A 21,260-nucleotide genomic window follows, 5' to 3' on the forward strand; every position below is an offset into this window, starting at 1 on the left:
TGTGGGCTCCCCTGCTGGACAACCACTCCCACTGGTATGCTTTTTCTCAGTGTGTTATTAATCTTCTGTGTTTGTCCTGGGGCTGGAGTTGGAACACAGGGGTGAAGCTGAGATCTCAGTCTGTATGCCAGGTCAAGTATGGCTTTCTCTCCAGCTACCCATAATGCATCGGTGTTCTTGGCTCAGGGTAGTTCTTACCTGTATCTTTTTTTTTCCCCAAGGTAGATTTTACTTGTTAGTGGGTTTCAAATTGAACAGTGTTCTAAAGTAAACAAGGTACATTGTTTTAATCCTAGAATTTTAATACTTAAATTTGTTGTCCCCAAATTGAGGGATGTTTATACTTTGTATATTTATCAAAGTTATAATTTATAATTACGTCTGTTGAATGTCTACCATAAACCAGGCAAAAGATACATTGAGGATCAAATAAGCCAAAAACATTTACAGGAACTCAGGTCGTTGCGCAGCAGTCTCAGCTGTTGCCCGCAATGCTGACAGCATGTCATATGGACACCAGTTCATGTCTTGACTTACCCACTTTAGACCCAGTTCCCTGTTAATGTCCTGGGAAAAGCAGCAGCAGATGACCCATCCATGTGGGCGACCTGAAGGAGCTCCTTGCTCCTGCCTTCACCCTGGTTCAGCACTGACTGTTGAGGCCATTTGGGAAGTGAAAGCAGTGAATCCACAGATGGAAGATAGCGCCCTGGCTTGGCTCTCTCTTCCCTTCTGTCTCTGGAACTCCATCAAATAAAATAATTAAATCTTTTTTTGTGTGTGTAGTTTTAAATTTCTGCCCTCATCATATTTAGTGGAAGAGCCAAATATTCTAGATTCAGACATAGTACTCTCATAGTGTTGTTAAGAAAAACTGAATGTAAATTCTATGCTTATTTTTACAAACCTGGTTCAGTGTAGAGAGAATGTTAAATCCTTTGAACTAAACTACAGTTAACTCTTTTCTTAGGTACAGTAAACTGCGAAAAGTGAACTATGTAATTTTAAAAGTTGTTTAGAAACATGAGAGTTAACATGGTAGCTCAAATTTTGTATTGTCAATTAAATCTGTGGTGATCCTTCTGGATAACCCAGTCACCTGGGATTTTGGCTTGCAGAAATCATCTCAGGATATACTTAGAGCATTTGTTGTGATGGATTGGAGTAAATGCTATTATCCTTCAAGTTATCATAAATTTTCCACTTTCCTGTCAAGACTCAGCTTTTCTTTAGGAGATGTGCATACTCTGTGTGGCCAAGGAGCAGTGGAGGCGGAGCGAGATGGCAGCTGGAGGGAGGAATGCAGGGAAATCAGTTCTACAGTCCTTTGATCACCATTAAGATTGCTATATTGTCCTATTGGTTGTTGCTGTCTGAAGATAATTAGCCCTTAAATGTTTATTGACTGTCCATGTTGTGAACTGCCTCTTCCTGTCTTGTTCCCTGTAGTCGTCATTATGTTGGGTTAATAGTTTTACTGGGAGCTGGTTAATAGTTTTACTGTAACAAAATCTCTTAGGGAATTCAAAGTATGGCCTAGTGAAATTTTAAGAATTATCTGTTGAATTTTACTTCCTGTTTGCTTTCTTCTCATTTTCCCAGATGATTGAAAAAATATTATAGCATCTTACTAAAGAGCAGAAAAATAGGTTCTTTACTCTTTCGAGTAGGTTTTAAACTATTGTGAACCTTTCTAAGATGCTCTGAAACAATATTACGGTAGTGTTCACAGAACTAAATGTGAGCGTTAGTAACACAGAGTGGCTCCCAAATAAACACAAGCTGCTAATAGAATTTGGTCTTTTCTCTCACCCTTTTGCAATTCACATGAACTGTTTGAGTCATGTGTGTTTCATATGTGTCTGATTGTGATTGTCTACCTTGGTTATTCTGAGGAACTGAAAGCCAGTCCTGCTGTGCTGTGCAGTACCTCTCACTATATAGTTCCTGGATGGTTTTTGGTCATTTTGTACCAAGTTAAAAAAAAAAATCTTACTTTAAAAAGAAGTTGTTGTGATTTTATGGAAATTATGCTTTTCTGGTATCAGAAATTTATAAATGTAATAGTAAGCATGCATAATAGTATGTAACTATAATATGCTTTAAAAACTTCTACAGTTTTTACCCACCTATTGATGAACCAGCTATTGGAAATAATAATATTGATCTGTCGAGGCGGCAGGAAAGAAAAGAGATCTTCAAAGGAAAAACATTTGTATTTTTAAATGCCAAGCAGGTAATGTTAGAAATTATATTTTCCTAAAGAAGACCATAAATCAACACGTGCTGTTGTTCTCACACTGAGAAGGTATTTGATTTGAGAATTTTTGTACAGAATTGTGAAGTGCAGGTACCAGAGTCTGCCAGGTGATCATGTATAGAATTATATTTCTTAATACCTGTTAACTGACCTGGTTTATATAAATATGTAAACACAGAGGACAGGAAACTTTGTCCTAGCTTATCAGTCAGTAAGCATCCGTAGAGTGTCTTCTCTGTGCCAAACAAGGGTCCTAACACTTTGTTACTGCAGAAAAGTCATGCGGGTAAGCCGACAGTCAGAGTAAGTCTGATGACGATGGTGATATTACTGTGGACAAGGCAATGGTTCCAGGGCTGCCTGGAGAACTTCTGAGTTAAGAATTCTTCCCAAAATGAAATCTCAAATGATCTGTTCTAGGAGTAGAACCAATTCTTTTTAAATTCCAATTCAGTTTTATTTTCCAAATTAAATTTTTTCATAGCAAAAGTTATCTCAGGACACTTTGGCTAACAAAACATGTTTCTTTCCATTTTTAGTATAAGAAACTAAGTTCAGCAGTTGTTTTTGGAGGTGGAGAAGCGAGGTTGATAACAGAAGAAAATGAAGAAGATGATAGCTTCTTTTCAGCTCCTGGAACGTGTGTTATTGATATAGCAATAACCAGTACACAAATGGTAATTCCTGACTCTCAGAGAAAATGGATTCGCTCAATTATGGAGCTGCTTCAGAGGTACAGTACTATTATTTTAAATAAAAATGCAAATGGGAAGTTGTATGTCACATTTTGATTACACTTCATTTAGCAATGAAAAAGTATTAGAGTACTTCAGAAAATTTTGGGAAAATGACCTTGAAAGACATTCATTTGGAGACAAAAACACTTTAAAATTCGTACATAGTGTTTTCCTAATACCCAATTTTCATGAACTTTTGAAGATGCTTCCTAGATACAAAGGTTCTTGTTATAGTTATGCCGTGTGATTGACTTGACAATTGATTGTGACTTCGTGTGCAAAGAACAGTTTTATCAGAATATTTTCTGCCTCTTTTTTTTTGCATTAATAGAATTTATAAACTTAGCGTTTCTGAATCAATGAAGTCATATTAAGCTTTTTTGCTGAATATGATACAGTTGAGAAGGTTAAAATTCAAAGATAATTTCTTTCTGAAGTTGCTTACAGCTGAAATGTATTTGTCCTTTCATAACTACATATTAAATTTCATATAAAAATTTCTTCCTCTATAATGTGATTTTGAGAAAGCAAAAAATAATAATAATAAAATAAAGGTCGGATACCTTAGAATAGTATTTGTAGTGGGGATAGAGTCAGTAGATACGTTCAGTCAAGGGTTTCTGCCATTCTGCCATCAGTTTTTATTGGTTAACCATCTCAGCAATATTATGATTTTTATTTTTATTTTTTTTATTTTTTATTTTTTTTAATCTATTTTATTGTATTGTTGTTGACAATCTTTACATAGTTAATTACAGTTAAAGAAAGAAAAAGAAAAAAAAAGGTTCAAGGGGATAGGGAAGTGGGTAATACTATTATGTCCATATTGTTTCCATCATGTATCTGAGGTAAAGGGGGATATTGAGGGAGAAGCCCCACCGGTTTCCCGCCCACTCCGAGTCCCGGATGTGGGGCATGCTCTGAGATATGTGCTCGAGTGGTGTTAGTAGTTCTCCGGTTATGAATCGCTGCCAGTTTTGCTCGATGAGGTCGTCCACTGATTGATATGGTCCATTATAAAGTCTCCGTTTGCCCCATATTTCGCTGCCAACATATAGCTGAGATGAATGATTGATCTGCTCTGTCTTCTGCCTTTTCTTGATTAGAGTTCTGAGTCCAGCAGTTCGATTGGGGAGATCTCCAAAGAAACTTTGTGGTATTCCCAGACTAGTTTCTTGTATGTTCTAGCAAGCACAGGGCCTGGCACAGTCCATCACCCCGATCAGCTGGTGGTTTCAATTGCTGGGTTGGTTCTGTTTTCGGTCCCGAGTTGCACTGGAACCAATGGGTGTTGCAGTCCAGTCTGGTTCGGCCCTTACATCAACCAGTGGGAGCTGCAGCCTAGTTGGGGCGACCCACAATAACTCCCACCAGGCCCGCCCCCTGCCCTGGTTTGCCAGTATGTGTAGCAGAAGACCAGTCTGTCCGCCATCCCCTTTGGCTCTTGTACGTGTCAATGGGTATTAAAGCTTAGTTCTATCTAACCAACTCAACCATCCAGCCCTCACGGGTGTGGTTGAGTGCCTCTCTATCTAGCCATCCCAGCCCCCGTCCTAGTTTTCATGCCCTCCCACGGGAATAGTGACCCAAGAAGGGGGAACCCACTTTTTCCCTCCCAGGTCTCTCTGTCCCCGTTTATGCACTCTTTAGGTGGTCCTGTGATTTTACTTGACAGAATTAGTCCCCAGTGCCAGCTTTTGCGGCTATGCCCAAACATCCCTCACCCACTCTAGTTTATGCTTGCACCAGCAGGAACAATCAGCCCAGCCTGGCTTTTCCCTCGTCTAATCCACATGCAGCGCACAGGTGATGTAGCCTTGCTTAGTCTGGTCTGTCTCTATCCCAGCCCACGCTCTCCGGTGGGAGTAGCTGTCCAGCGAGGGGACCAGCCCCTTAATCCCCCTGCCAGTTCTACCCCTCCCTTCCTGGATCTCACGTGTGCTGGTTGGGTGCTGCATTCATATCCAGTACAGGCAACCACGCCCTGGCATTCCATAATGTGTACTGGTTTTGTCGCGACCAAACCCGGCTCATCCCACACTCTGTTCTGATGATCGGATTTGCCAGTGGGTGACATGAACTGATTCAGCCTGGTCTGCCCCCAACCCATGCTGAATGTGTGCCAGTGGGAAACTTTCCATGGCCTATTCTGGGCTGTTTCCTATCATGCTTCTTGCGCTAACCTGCAGGGACTGTGTCCTGCCAGAGGAGTTGCCCAGGCTCCTCCATCAGAACCCCTCCCAATGCCAGATTTTGCGCATGCCAGTGGGTTCTTGAGCCAGCCCTACCCAGTTCACCTCCTGTCCTAGCAGGAACAGTGGCTTTTCCTGGCTGGCTTTCACCCCATTCTGGTTCTTGTTGTTGGATGTTTCAGCCCGGCCATGGCTCGTCCATACCCACATACAGCTCAAACATGGCTCAAGAGGGGATTGGGACCCAGCCTAATCAGTATGATTTTTATTTTAAGACTTATTTATATGAAAGGTTGAGTCATAGAAGGGAAAAGGGGGAGACAGAGAGAAAGAGATCTTCCCAAGTGGCTGCAGTGACTGCAGCTGGACTGATCCAAAAGCAGGAGCCTGGAGCTTCTTCCCTGTGGGTACAAACGCCCAAGCGCTGCGGCCATCCTCCCCTGCATTCATAGGCACATCAGCGGGGAGCTGGATTGGAGTGAAGCAGCTCCGACCTACCCACCGTGCCACTGATCCACAGTCTCAGTGTTACTGAAGCTTAAAAGGATTTGCGAGATTGTGGAGGGTGTTCCTGGAGCACTCGGTGGAGTCGTCTTGGATGACAGAGGATATAGATTCCCCAGCACAGGGCAAAATCACTTAAAAACCTACCTAGGACAATCTGGTAGACCAGAGAAAACTCATCCCAGCTGAGGACCAATTGTAGCTACAAGTATGCTTCTTTAACTATGGTCAATACTGGAACAGACAGCTGTTCCACCCACTGCTCCCTTCCAAGCATGTGGTGGCAGTCAGCATAAGGAAAAGGGGACTGCACTGCAGGTGTACCCCTCTGGTCACTCTCTGTGTGGCCACTGTTGTCAGCCACTCCGTGGGGACCTGCCTGTCTCCTGCCTCCTTGCAGGGTGAGTTCAGTTACCCTAGCTCTGCTCACTCTCTCTAGTGAATTGTTCACCCCCTCCATCACACCAACTTCTCACAATGGAAATACCAGGTTTGCTAGTCTGGTGACTAAATTTATAGTCAGCTAAGAAGATACATAGATGGGACCTTGAGTGCAAATATGCCCGAGAAATCATCACCAGCTCTGTACTAGAGATTCAGTTGTCCTGTCCCCAGAGTCCTTCTGACGATGGTGGTTTCTTTTTCCTCACATGGGTTTGCTAAATAGAAAATAAATTTCAGGGCCGTCACCGTAATGTAGTAGGCTGTGGTGTCAGCATCCCATTTGGTGGCCAATTTGAGTCCCTGCTGCTCCAGTTGGAATCCAGCTTCCTGCTTCTCAGCCTGGGAAGACAGTGGAGGATGGGCCATGTCCCTGGGCCCCTGCATGTGTGAGAGGTACCAGTAAGAAGATCCTGGCTCTTGACTTCAGACCGGCCCAACACTCCATTGCAGCCATTTGCTGAGTGAACCATCAGATGGAAGATCTCTGTCTCTCCTCCTCTCTTTATGACTCTGCCTTTCAAATAAAAATAAGTAAATCTTTTTTTTTGTAAAAAAAAATTTGTAAAGCGAAATTATTTTATTGCTAATACAGAAATGTACTGTTTCATTATATTTTGTGTACTAGGAATTTAATGGTTAGCAAGATAATCATAATCTCTGCCACTAGTGGAGCTTACTGTCGAGAGAGAGAGAGAGAGAGAGAGAAAGTAGGCCGATAATTATGTATGTGCATGAAGGAAACTAGGTAACAGGGCTAAGTGGGAAAGTCCATTCTAAATATAGAAGGCCCCTCCTGCTAGTACCGTGGTATGTGGGTTAACAACACTGCCAGTGGTACCTGATGAAGGGATTTGACTAGAAGATGGAGTGAGCAGTATAACCAGGATAGGGATCCGGGCAGTCTAGTTCTCTAGTCTAGGCTCTTCAGCAGTGCATGTTGCTTTCCGCACACATAGATGCTGGGAAGAAACCCTCGGTGGAGTACAAGGTTGGACTGACAACCTTGGCCATAGGTGACATTTGCTTCTATAGTCTTTGGTCCCTGTTATTTGTTTTGGGGCCAGGATAAGTGTGGAGGACTCCGGGATAGGCAGAGAGGTCTCAGAATTTGAAAAAGATGTTTGGAGTTGGCGTTGTGGCACTGCAGGTTAGTGACCATGCTTGCAGCACTGCAGTATGCCTTCTAAGAGGGCTTGTTCCAGTCCTGGCTGCTCCAGTTCAGATCCAGCTTCCTGCTGAGGCACGTAAGAAGGCACCAGAAGATGTACCAAGTACTTGGGCTGCTACTGCCCATACGGGAGACCAGAATGGAGTTCCTGACTCCTAGCTTTGGCCTGGCACAGACTTGGCTGTGGACTCTCCGTTGTGTCCTTCTCAAATTCAAAAAAGAAAAAAAATCTTAACTATTGCTTAAATCTTGAACTATCAGAGAATATTTGTATTCTTTACAGTCTTTGTAAAAAAAAAAATACAGTATTTTTTAAAAATAGACTGTTAGGAACATTTCATGTAAAGGTTAATTTGTGAATAAATGTTTGAGAATAAATGTCTGGTGCAAATACCAGGCCTTTTTTTTTTTTTGGTGAAGATTCATGTATTTATTTATTTATTTTTGGAAAGGCAGATTTACAGAGGCAACCAGACAGACACAGAAAGAAAGATCTTACTTCCACTGCTTTACACAGCAAGTGGCCACAACAGCCAGAACTGAGTTCATCCGAAGCCAGGAGCCAGGAGCCTCTTTCTGTCTCCCACACAGGTGCAGGGTCCCAAGGCTTTGGGCCATCCTGGACTGCTTTCCCAGGCCACAAGCAGGGAGCTGGCTGGGAAGTGGAGCAGCCAGGACACGAACCAACGCCTATATGGGATCCTGGCGCTTGCAAGGTGAGGATTTAGCCACTGAGCCATCGTGCTGGGCCCACAGGCCATCTTAGTATTCACATTTTTCTGTGTTCTTTTACATTTATAGAAACTTTCTATGAATTCTTTTTTGTTTGTCTGTTTACTTAGGAGTATTGCAAGATCTGTGAAATGTGTACAACTTGTAACTTTGGAGCTTGTGTTTTTAGTGTGATGATAAATAAAAAGCCCTTAATTTTATTGTAGTGAAATTGACAATTTTTGTAGTCAGTGATTTTGTTAATGTTTAAGAAATATTTTTGTAGGTCAGAAAATGCTCATGTTTTATTGACTTTTTACTAGTCTTATTTTGTTTTTGAAAGTTGGTTTTTTTTTTAATTTCTGAAGTTAATTCTGTTGCATAACAGAGTTCCCTCATGTGCAGCTATGCTTTTACCTTTGTTTTATTCCATTGATGAGAGTGTCAGACCACATTTACCACTTTGTTGTAATCGCTGTTACTTCAGTGAGTTCCTCTCTGCTGGGAGACTTTTTCTCCACTTCTTCAGACGCATCCCAGCTATTGTTAGCTTCTCAATTTTCCATGTATGTTTAGAATCACAATCTCAAAACCCGTGTTGGAACTTCTATTTGGCATTCCACTGAATGTATGTGCATGGAGTAGAGTTAGGTGTTGATTAGTGTCACTGGATGTGATGTCCCTAACCATTCACTTTGGCCTTTTAAAATCCCTTATAAATCACTATAAGTTTGTGTTTGTTATGTGTACATTTTAATGTTTTTGTTAGACTCGTTTGTAGATAGTCTGTACCCTAAGGTACTATTGCAAAAGCATGACACTGTCTCCCTGATGGTATTTCTGGTTATTTGCTGTTGATGTATGTAAAGTGTTGACATTTAGATATTCATCCTGTGTGTAGCCACTCCTTAGACTCCCCTTTCACCCTTAGTAATATATCCTGTTTTGTATAAACTGTACCTACAGATAATAACATTTCTGCTCTCTCTCCTAATCCCTGAGCCTCTGATCCGTCTATTTTTTTTTCTCTCTCCTTTTTTGTTTTGTTCTATTTGGGGCCGTGAGAGCAGTGTTGAATAAATGTAGTAACGGTGACCACATTACTCTCTTTATTGATTACAGAAGCAGTGGGGCAGGCCTTTAGCTGAATGTTGTCATGAAGATGCCACTCTCCCACGTCAGAGTGCCTGGATACAGTTCCTTATTTTGTCTCCCGACTCTAGCTTCCCAACAGTACAGGTCTTGGGAAGCAACAGTGTCCAGTAACTGGGCCGCTGCCCAAACCATGGAAGAGCTGGATTGCTTCCTCAGTTAATGAGCTTGCAAGTGGCCCAGCCCCAGTCATTGTGCCCATTTAAATGAGCTAGTGGGTCAAAGCTTGCAAACTCTGTGTCTGCCTCTCAGAGAAATATTAAACAATTTTAATCATATGAAAGATGCTTCTTTTGTCTTCCCACTTAGAGCGATGTGTTTTCTGTATACCATTGTTAATACTTAAGTATTTCAAGTATTGATTCTTTAGAATGAATTGCACATTATAATGAATAGTTTTAAAGCTTAACAGGGCATTTAAATACTGGCTTTATGTTGCCAAAAAGATACATAGGTATATGTGATCAGCTGATTATAATGTCTAAAAAATGTTTTAGTACAAAATTTTTAGGATTACACATGTACCTGAAGTCTTTTTAAAGTTCAGTTTATACTTGTCTTTGTTTTGTAAAGTCAGTCATTCACAGTATAAAATAGCAGAAAATTAATATACCACGAGATTCCTTTAAGAAGATACTTCAGGGTCCAGGGCAGTGGCTCATGTGGCTCATCCTTCCCTGGGAAGCTCCAGGATCCCCTATGGATGCCAGTTGGTGTCCACTTCCCGTCCAGCTCTGTGCTAATGTCCTGGGAAAAGCAGTGGAAGATGGCCCAATTTGGGGACCGTGTACCCAGGTGGGAGACCTGGAAGAAGCTCCTGGCTTTGGATGTCCTCAGCTCTGGCTATTGTGGCCATTTAGGAAATGAACCAGAGGACAGAAGATATTCTGCCTTTCCAATAAAAATAAATAACCCGCCCCCAAAAGAGGATATTTAATACATTTGGTTGTCGAAGTTTATTTGACGTACAGACACATGTATAGCTATAGCTTGTATGTAGGCCTTTCTACTTCCTTTCCTTTTTCCCTTTTTTCTTGTATCATTGTCATCATAGATTCATTTATAATACTGTCTTCTTGTTTCATCTTGGAATTGCCGTTTTCTTATGAAAATTATTCAAAATTTATGACTATAAAGATCTGTATCTTTTTCTGACCTTTTTTTTCATTTTATAGATAGTTATCTGAATTCATAAAATGCAATTATTGTTAATGGAAGCTAGGTCTGTGTTTGAAATTCTGTTCCTACCAAAAAATTACGATATCTGGGAGAAACATAAGATTGATTTTGCATGATGTAATCTTAATATTTTGTCCTGGTAGACAGGGTCTTCGACCTATTCCTGAAGCAGAAATTGGATTGGCAGTTATTTTCGTGACTGCAGAGAATTATTGTGATCCTCAGCACCAGCCCCGTTTAGGTAATTAAAACATTCTTCTGTGGTTTAGCCACTTTATCATTTAGTCATAGTCTGTATATATACTAGGTACTGCTATGCTTTCTAAGACTGATCGCATTTGCAGTCTCCTAAAACATTTGTTTATACATGCATACATTTGTTAACTCTTTCAATAAATATTCATGGCTACCAGGTACTAAGCTGTGTTCTGGGTGTTGAAGACACCTTGGTGAATCACGTAATGCAGGCCTCTTTTAATGAATTTTATATCCTACAGTTCAGGATTCAAAAGTAAACAGCAGTCTACTGCCTCAGTTCAGATAGGGCCAAGTACAAAGAAAGAGAAGAGTAGAGCAAGGTGAAGAGGAAGTGATTGAGAACAAGCTCTTGTAGCGAGGCAGGCGTGGGGGCTTCACTGAAGTGCAGCCTGAATGAGGGAGAAGGCAGATTATATGTCTGTGTGACGGAGTGTCCAGGTAGACGAGAAGGATTAGCCTGGGTTTGTGTGGAGAATGGATTCCTAAGGTCTACAGTGGAAGGGTGGGTCAAGTGAAAAGCTCAAGGTGATGAAGAGGCTGGTGCTTTGGTCCAGTGTGGTAGTTGTGCAAATGCAGAGACTAAATGTCTCTCTTGGTTCTAGCCCTTGTGATTCTTTTTGCCTTGTTTTGTTTCCACCTGTTCACTTGTGTGATTTACAGGAGTAAAGACAACGACTCCAGGGCCAAGCCTTTCACAAGCCTTATTGGTTGATGAAAAACTAAGGCCAAGTATCCCAGTGAACACTACAACGTCTGTCGTTGACACAGAGTCAGAGCAAGTAGATACGTGGTAAGGCATCTGTGTTAATAAGCTATTGCCAATGTGCTCTCACTAGGTTAATGATAGATTAATATGGTGAAGAAATAGTGCCTTTATCACATCCTGTCTTAGGAGATGAAGCATGGCAAAGTAGGATGGCAGGGAAGATGACAGAATAGGAGTCATCAATTTTCCGTAAGGGACCAGCAAGTAAGTATTTTAGCCTTTTGACTTTTCTGTTGCATCTACTCAGTTTTGCCTTTGTGGCATGGAAGCCAGCGCTGTAGACTCTTGGCTTATCGTGAATTTCTTTTTTTCATTTCCCTCAGTTGTATGTTGTAGACTAGAAAGAATTACATAGCTTTGTCACTTGTGGTATAGTTTGAAACAATGGTAGTTTTCCTTTATCCATAGTTTTGCATTTGGAGCTTCTATTATCTATAGTCAACTATGATCAAAAATGATTAAGTGGAACATTGCAGAGAAAACATTTTGTAAGTTTCAAATGTTGTGCCGTTCTCAGCATAATGAAGTCTGTGCTTCCCACGCCATCCCATCCAGGACATTGGTCGTTCTTCTGTGCAGTGGGGGAGGAGGGAAGAGGTAGGGAGGTTAGAGGAAAGGAGAGGGGAGAGTAAAGGAGGGGTGTAGAGGGGAGAGCAGAGAAGAAGGGTAGGGAGGGGTGGAGAGGGGAGGGGAGAGAGAAGGAGAGGAAATGGGAGGGGAAGGGGAAGAAGTGTGGGGAGAGGGAAGGGACAAGAGGCCAGGGACCCCGTAGAACTACCTCTGTTTCTTAAAAAGGGCCCCCATTGACATAATTATTTACAATTGTAGTCATCTAATCACTAAATATTTCACTATAAAGATAGCTTATTTAGAGCCTTTATGTTTGTTAAGGGTTTGGGGGTTTTATTTTTTTTGAGATGACTTTCTTTGGAATGCAGTAGATTAGCTTGTTTATGTATGCTCTGTTATACTTTTTATTTAAGATAGTGTATTTTATTTTGAATACTCCTCAATGAAGTGTTCATATTAAGATATTTGAGCTATCCTTACTCATATATTGGACTGTATTTAGTTATTGCTATACTTACATTTATATTGAGGCCAGATTTAACTTTTTAAACAGAGACTCTTTTGGATGCTGAATGATAAGTTTACCTGTTGTGCTATGGGTGAGTGTGTGTGTGAAAATAATAGCATTGGCATTATTCAACCATATGCTGTAAAACTGTGTCTTTAAACTATGTTCTGCCAGTGTATGGAGTTCTGTTCTATTCTAGAGATGCCATCTAGCTAGAATATCAACATCAACCCATCTAGAATGATACAAATAGCTCTTTACATGTGATATTGGAATGACAGATTTTTCTCATTTTTAATTTTTTTATTATGGCACATTTACTTAGAAATAAAATAAGCATTATCTAGGATTATCACTTCATTTGATCTATAGTAAGAGACAAGGTAGATTTTCCTTGTGTAGGCTGTTTATCTGTTAGAGCATGCCTGAAACTACATGCTTGTGAGGATGAAGCTCTTCCTCCTGGGGCTTGTCTGACCGTAGCTGCTCCCTTGGATGGTAACATCAGTCCAGCGAAATAGTGTCTGTCAGGACTTTGCTCCTAAAGTTACATCACTTTAGACTTTTCCAAGATCCTTATTTGTAGATAAATTTGCTGTAAACTTGATTACCTACTTGCATTTTTTTTCTTTTGCTGCAGTATGGATTTGAGTGAAAGGCCAAAAGAAATCCAGATGTGCAGATTGGAAGAAAAGTCTGTAACACTTCCACAGGAAAGATCCATTGTAAGGGAGCCTCCCCAAACAGGTTCTCATAATACAGGATCAAATACTCTGGAAAGGAAGAAAACGTCAGACTCTCAAGGTTCACCCACAAAGTTTGCAGGTGAACATAAAGGTAGAAAATGGGCTTCTGCGCAGCAGACTAACTCCATCAAAAACTACTTTCAACCATTTCCTAAAAAAAGGTAAATTTTTAGATGACTTTTCTGTGTCTCTAGAAAATATTGCTTTTCTATTATTATATAGTTGGCATTGTTTCAGTCCTATTTTGCCTCTGTGTGTGCTTGTGGATAATAATTCTCTTAGATGAAATTACTTTTTGTGGAATTTTTAGCAGATTTTGCATATTTTTCTTGGAAAGGGCAAAGTTGCAGAGAGAAGGAAAGACAGAGAAAGATCCTCCATCTGCTGATTCATTCCCCAAATGGCTGCAGGCGCTGGGGCTGAACTGATCTGAAGGCAAGATCAGGAGCTTCCTCTGTGTCTCCCATGTGGGTTGCACAGTCCCAAGGATGTAGGCCATCATCCACCACCTTTGCAAACCATAAGAAGGGAGCTGGATGAGAAGTGGAGCAGCAGTGACATGAACCGGTGCCCATATAGGATGACAGCGCTGCCAGCAGAGAATTAGCCACTTGAGCCATTATGCTGGCCCCTTCCCTTTTGTTTCTTAAGTCACCATGAAGCTGTTCAAGATGATTATTGCTGGAGTAGCATTGTTGTGCAGAGTGCATTCAGCTGCTGCTTGCAGTAAGTTCCGGTTGTAGTCCTGGCTACTTTGCTCTCAGTCCAGCTACCTGCTAGTGTAGGTCACTAGTACTTGGTCACGAGCCACCCACGTGGAAGAGCTGCATGGCATTGCAGGGTTCTGACTTTGACCTGCACAGCCATTTGGGGAATTGACTAACGTATGAAAGAGATCTGTCTCTATCACTCTGTCATGAAGTGTGTCTACCTTTCAATCAATGAGTATTTTCTGAAAGCAGATCATTGATGTTTCTGCCATTCTGTAGGGCTTGTCTCTTAACCAGCAATGCATCATCTTTAAGGGACATTCTTGGACACAGTTGCTTAGTGCTTAACTATTAAATCTTTCTCTTTATTGTAGTCTTCATTTGTTTTTCACAGTAGTGGCCTATCCAGATTCTTTGGTCTGTCTGACTTGGCCCTGAGAGTTGCTTTACACATTTGTGTATGTTTTGTATGCATTCTGGTTTTGGGGGAGGTCATTCTGGGTTTTTTGTTTTTGTTATGTTTTGTTTGTGGTCATTTCCCTTGTGATTAACTCTCCTGTGCCTCTCAAAAAAACATGTGTGGCTTCTGCTTTTCAGTATCTTTTCAGTCCTTCCCTTCCTGTCTGAGCTACAGCTCCCTGGTTTGAATTCTGATCTCCTAAATTACTATCAACTTCTCTTGGTCATTCTGCCCGCCATTTACCCTAACATTGAATCAGCGTTAAAACATTACCTTAACAGGTCCAGTTCAGCACTGATCCAGTAAGCACTTGAGAGCAGGGACCTAGGTCTTTGTGTTTTCGTGATCCGGTCACACAGTAAATGCACTGAACGTCAGTAGCATCTTTAAGATTTAGTTACTCTGATTTGTTAACTTAAAGTGAGTTAACCTGTCAAGTTTTATCCTTTGGGGAATGTTCACTACCCACGATTCCCTACATTACACATCAGCTGCTGTCTCCTAGCAGCAGAGTATTTTTAGACTTTTTGTTTGTTTTTACCTTTTTCTCAGCACTGATTTATCAGTTCTGCTTCAGCAGAGAAAATGGAGTTCCTTATTGCTTGAGCCACAAGGTCCATTAGTCCTATCACAACTGTAGAATGTATGTAACTGAAATGCTTTCAAATGTCTGTGGTTGGTTTCCAGTGATAGTATTGCAAGTTAGATGGAAGGAACTGTAACTATTACCTAACTGAAAAATTACTTAACTGTATTCATGATCTGTTTTTGTCTTTTCTTTGTTGAAATCTAAGGGAACGAGATGAAGAAGATCAAGAAATGTCTTCATCCAAGTCAGCACGAATAGAAATGTCTTGTTCTCTTCTAGAACAAACCCAACCTGCCCCAGTCTTACTATGGGAAAATACACAGCAGCATCAATCTCAGAATGAGCCTCTTGACAAAAAAACAGAGCACTTGATTCTAGTGAACAATTTCAAATCTGATGTGAAAAATTCTGCTCATCAGTCTCTTTGCCCGGAAAAGCTAATAACTAAAAAGAGAAAAGAAATGGATGATCGGGCCATAGAAGATGAAGTCTTGGAAGAATTATTGAAGAACACAAAACCAGAGTTGGAAATGCAAGTGAATGCTCCTAAGCAAGAGGAAAATGTCAATATGAGGAAAAGGACCAAGATGGATCTGGAAACAGTTAGCACTCGCAATGATGAAACAGCACCAGAAAGAGACAAAGGATCTGTAAGTGTCTTTAAAAATTCATATACTGAGCGATTTACTTGAAAGGCGGTGTGACGAAGGGAAGGAGGGGGAGAGAGAGATTCCAGCCAGGTGGCCATGACAACCTGGACTTGGCAGGCTCAGTCTCAGCACTAGGAATTCCGTGCAGGTCTGCCTGTGGTGACATGTTGAATCCAGCCTGAGCTGGATTTCCAAAAGGCAGTTTCTAAACTATGTTGATGGTAGAACTGTTCTGTCCTTTCTTTTTCTTTCTAAAATGTATGTATTTGAAAGAGTAACAGAGAGGGCTATTGAGAGAGATACCTTCCAGCTGCCAGCCCACTTGGCAGATGGCCATAGCCAAAAGCTGGAGCCAGGAGTTACATCCTGGTCTTCCTTATTGGTGACAGGGGACTAAGTACTTAAGCTGCTCCCTTCCTAGGCGGGCGTCTTAGCAGGAAGCTGGAACAGGAGTGGAGCAGGAGGATTTGAACTGGCCCTCGGGTATGGTGTACTGGTAACACAATGTGCAGCTTCAACCACTTTAGCACAAAGCCAGCCCCTAGAACTGCTTTTTCTACTTTGGGACTTAATACAGATTATAGTATGTCCATAGATTTACTGTTGGTTGAAATGGAAGATTTAGTGATATTCCTGCAACGATTTTATCCTTCTTTTTCAGTTATTTCTAATCTGTTTTAACTTTTATTTTCACTATTATTTACAACATTGAGGGGAATGTACAGCATGTGGGCCTCCAGTTAGGGTGGGGAGGGAGGTGGGTGGGATAAAAGTATCAGTTCTTTTTTCTTTGTTTCTCATGTGTCCACAGTGGGAAAGAAAGGGAGTCACTCCTTGCTGTCAAACTACATCAGCACCTAGGGATGGGGACAGTCATTTGATGAGAGCTTAGAGACCCCGATGTGGGGAAGAATGCTGCAAAGGGGATAACTTGAGTGGTTGTGTTAGTTCTGAGATGTTGTCAGCTTCATTGCACCAGGGTTGAGACAATTTCCAAGGTTTATCAGCTCGAAGTTTTATGAGGTCACTCCTCATCTGTCAGGCATGCTCTCAGGGCCCCCCACTGCAACATGCCCCTGACCCCCTTCCTCAGGTAGTCTGCAGCACCCCTGCCATTGGGCAGCACACAGTAAGCCTGAGGGCCAGTGTGTGCAGGGGGTTCCCAGGCTAGTGTGTCCCCTGTCCCACTGTGTGGCATTTGCTGCAAATCTTTAAAAACAATAAAATAAGCAGCTATGCTGGCACACTGGTTTACTTCACACTGCATTGGCATTATCCAGGCCCAGAATGCCCACCAGCTATTGGCTGCTTTTCTCCCAACAGTTTAACACTTGTCTAGGTCCAAGACAGTCTAGGCAATTGCCTCCTGCCATGTTAACATTCTTCTTAGTAGCACCCACTGCGTCTATGGCCTAGTTCTTCCTCCTCTCATTATACCCTCCTAGTCCAAAGTTTTCCTTCTGGTTTTAATTTATATCATTTTCCACTACCCTGTCATAATAGCTATTACTTGGGAGATACCATCATTATATTTACACTCAACCTGCAATGCACTAGCAAATATCCATTGAACATGGGCAGACACTAACTGTAGTGGGTCTCATAGATACTGGGACTTATGTTGATGCCCTGTGATTTTGTTGATCTCTTTAGTCAGCTTTCCCAGAATGTCGTTCATTCATTTAGTTAGTTACACTGGAGACTGAACATGCAAATATGCAAGGCAATCTGAGATGTTATTTTTCATAGGCCTTGAGATAAGATCTCTGACCTGGCGGTAGACTTACATGAGACATGAGAAAGAGTATAGGTCATCCCCCAGCTTACATTGAGAGTCCACATTGATAATTATGTGATTCTCTAAGTTACAAAATAAAATGTTGGAGGCTGATGTTTTGGTGTGGTGGGTTAGGCCACTGCCTGCCATGTCTGCATCCCATATAGGAACTGGTTTGTTTTTGCTGTTCCTCTTCTGATCCAGTTCCCTGCCAGTGGCCAGGCAAAAGCAGTGGAATTGGTCCAAATGTTTGGACCCCTGCCACCTGTGTGTGAGACTTGGGTGAAGCTCCTGGCTTCAGCCTGGCTTAGTCCTAGGCAGTGCAGCTACCTGGAAAGCGAGCTGATGGGTAGATCTCTCTCTCCTTCTCTCTCAGGAACTCTGTGTTTCAAATAACTAGGTAAATGTTATTATTGAAAAAACCAAAACCCTAGGAGAATTAGCAGATTTGAGGATGTAGAGAGGAGTAAGGTAGGAGAAGGTTCATATATTGAATTTATGTTATAATTGTGTCTAAATGAAGTTAAAATAATCTGAAGGTGATAGCAACTGGGTGTATATTAAAGTAGCCATACCTAGTAGGGTTGAAGACACATATTTACTCATAATAATTGGTGAGTGAAGCATTAATTTTCTTTAGTTCCTAAACGTGCACTTTCCAATCTCCTTTTCAAAAGTGATGTGAATATTTATTGCTGTAACATTGAAAACTTTATATACAATCATATGTCGTGCACTGTATCTAAAGGGACTGTAGTTTTACTGAAAGTTTAGGAAACTATGTCATATGATTTTGTCTAGAACGTGATCTGGACATCTCAGTATGAAAGACACTGTGATTCTATACAAGATGCTCTCCACTTTCATTGCAGACAAATATGTTGAACACTTAATGTGACTTTATAGTTGTAAATATGAGTTAAGATTCCATTGTAACATAGCTAAGTGGAATTAAGGTGTTTTTTGATTATAGAACTCATCTGTGAGAATTAGAAAATGTGGAGGATAAAGGGAAGCACAGTGACAATTTATTGGTATTGCTGCTGTAGGAATGAAGGAAAACTTTCCCTCTGCCCTATGACCCTTTCCTGGAATAAACTGACAGAGGTGAAGTTGGAGGAAAGGCATTTAAAGAAGGAGAAAGAGTCACATCACAGGGCAAGGCCACACAAGTGTTTCCCACCATCCCAGTTATGTAGAAACATAGGTACCGCTTTTCCACAGGGAAGGGAAGAAGGGAGTGTTGGTACAATGGCAGATGATTTTTAGGGGAACTCAGTGTGCTTCTAGAACTTACTATAGGCCTGAACAAAGTCTGTTTGGCTTGCACAGTGGACAGTGGTTTGTGTTTAAGATTGATTGATTGATTGATTTGAAAGTCAGGGCTACAGAGAGGCAGAGACAAGGAGAGCTTGCATGTGCTAGTTCGCTGGCCAGGTGGTCACAGCCTCCAGGGCTGGCAGGTGAAGCCAGGAAGTTCTTCTAGGGCTCCAGAGTGGGAGGCAAGTAGCTCAAGCTCTTGGGCCATCTTCTGCTGTCAGCCATCTGGGAGACCCAGATGAAGCTCCTGGCTCCTGGAACCTGGGTTTGACCTGGCCCAATCCTAGTTGTTGTGTCTATGGGTGAGTGAACCAGCAGAAGGAATATCTTTTTCTGCTTCTTTCTCTGTAACTCTGCCTTTCGAGTTAAGTAAATATGTGTATTTTTGTAACTCGTATGAACAATATTTTATGAATTTTATTCCTATAGCAAGAAAGTGAAATTGGGAAGAAGTGTGATCTCAAGCAAGAATCACTGTGGTCAGTCAAAGAAGTGTCCATCAAAGAAGAAGCTCACGTGAGGAAATTTTTATGTGTTCTATTTTATTTTTAGAAGATCTGATGTGTAGGGAGCAACTATCATCTGTTTCCTTCATTGGACATTCTTGGGATTAATTGTTTCTCTTTCTACAACTCTGATCTTGTTCTTCCTCGTGCCTCCTCTGGAAATGAACGCTGTTGTTAACTGACAGTATGGAGTCATTCCTTGCCTCCTGTGTCAGTAGGTACATGACTGGAGCAAGACATTTTCATACTCATAAAATTCCAGTTCTTTACGTAAATAATGAAAGTGAAACCTGGAGGGTGGGAGATGTGAGATATTTGTGAACTGGGGAAGTATTAGGCTGCTGCTTTTTAGAATGAGCCCCTGACGGCGCTCTGTCTGTCTCGGGAACCCTTGCTTGCTGTCTGTCCTGGGTTTCCTTTCCTTCCGGACTGCCTGTAATTTAGACCTGTTAGCACTTTCCCCTAGAGTTTTTCCAGTTTAGCAGCTTCAGGAGCAGCTTCAACAGTGGTGCTGTGTGACTGACTAGGTAGCTAATAGCAAATGTCATGAAACAGAGGTCACTGTTAGCAAGTGAAGGATGTTTGAAGGAATCCTGAGGCTGATTTTAGAACTCTTCATCTGGAAAAAGAAATGGCTTGTGAGTGAATGAAGTAATGTCTAAAAACAAAGATTGATTTTTTTTGAGGTATTAAAGAAAGTAAAAATAAAAAAGTACTAAGAATCCATGAATGCTTAAGTATGGTAGCTGACCTGTGGCTGAGGTAGAATATGTAATCATCTGTGTGAGCCGTTCTAATGAAAAGCAGACAATGCTGAGGTTTTGTATTGAGAACATATGCACGAAGGTGAGCCGTTTATTTATTAGGATAGGATACTAAATTTAAAATCCCATATGATTTTTTTAGTCTTCTATTACAGGCCAATGTGTTTAAATGTTTCCAAAGTAATAAAACATTTGAATTAATAATTTGGGGGGTTTGAGGAAGGTATGATTTGGTTGCAAATACAAAGTGCAGGCACCAAAAGCAAACTTAGTCTTCTCAGACTTTCTAAGTTTTTGCTGTGAATTCCTAAGTAAGAAGTAATTTTCCTTCTCCTTTTCCATCCCTTCTGACTCCATTTAAGAACGATGATGAACTTCGGGAAGATGGCGAGGTGTTTCCAAGAAAGCTGTTACTGACTGAATTTAGATCATTGGTGGTTAGCTCCACTTCCAGAAGTCTGTCAGGTGTAAATATTGATTATGGTCAACTGAAGAATTTCAAGAAATTCAAAAAGGTAGTTATTTCTTTAAGTGTATCACAAGAGGGCAGTGTTTGAAATGTTTTTCGAAATATTGTTAAGATTAAATGGTAATGAGAGCAGCTTATGTTCAAAACGGATGCAATTTTTTCTACCCAAAAGCTGAGCACAACCAGTAGTGAAGGGTGTAGGCATTCTATTGTTACATGCCTTTATAAAGCAGAATAGAAACACAGTCATGTATCCCTAACAACACTGAGATACATTCTGAGAAGACAGTTTCCATTGTGAGATACCATGGTGTAGATCACAGCACCTGACTACATATCTGGCTTATATTATATTAAAATTGTTGGGAACCAGTGTCAATAATGTGTGTCATTGACTCAATACCATGATACACGCATTACTTCATGGACACTGAATGTTGCATCAGATCTGAATTCCTGCTTATTAAAGAACTGACATTACATAAATTTGATTAGCACAACTAATGAGATATCACTGATTCAATCAGTGTGAGTTTGTTATCTGTTCTGGAAGTTTTGTTTCTTGATCCAGACCTGTCACTAACTGGTGGCCTTTGCCCTATGCATTTGATCAGAGAACAGTCATTATTTCAGTGTCGGCCATAACTGACATAGTGTAACTCTTTGTCTCTGATGCGAGCGTGTACTGTTGTCATTTCTCAGGTTGATTTGTACCTGCTGTGATGCTGCCTAGAGGGGTCTGAACTCCGTCTAACAGGAGCAATCTCTTCTGCCTAGATGAGATCCTTCTCATATGACGCCTTTTAACTTGTGCACTTGC

General features: G+C 41.2%; 1 protein-coding gene across 8 annotated transcripts in view; it reads left to right on the forward strand.

Moving 5' to 3' along the window:
* LOC131481158 (nibrin-like) overlaps positions 1-21,260 on the forward strand; it is a 39,853-nt gene that overhangs the window by 12,329 nt on the left and 6,264 nt on the right. For 6 of the 8 annotated variants that reach the window (XM_058668820.1, XM_058668822.1, XM_058668823.1 and 3 more), the window contains 8 exons: positions 2,119-2,236; positions 2,800-2,993; positions 10,491-10,588; positions 11,266-11,395; positions 13,090-13,356; positions 15,160-15,604; positions 19,131-19,217; positions 20,334-20,486. In XM_058668820.1, the coding sequence (XP_058524803.1) occupies positions 2,119-2,236; positions 2,800-2,993; positions 10,491-10,588; positions 11,266-11,395; positions 13,090-13,356; positions 15,160-15,604; positions 19,131-19,217; positions 20,334-20,486 (1,492 nt within the window). The remainder of the gene's footprint in view (positions 1-2,118; positions 2,237-2,799; positions 2,994-10,490; positions 10,589-11,265; positions 11,396-13,089; positions 13,357-15,159; positions 15,605-19,130; positions 19,218-20,333; positions 20,487-21,260) is intronic. The other 2 variants (XM_058668821.1, XM_058668826.1) reach the window with 2 other exon arrangements.

The sequence above is a fragment of the Ochotona princeps genome, chromosome 9 (genome assembly GCF_030435755.1).
Source record: "Ochotona princeps isolate mOchPri1 chromosome 9, mOchPri1.hap1, whole genome shotgun sequence".
In the NCBI taxonomy this organism is placed as follows: domain Eukaryota; kingdom Metazoa; phylum Chordata; class Mammalia; order Lagomorpha; family Ochotonidae; genus Ochotona; species Ochotona princeps.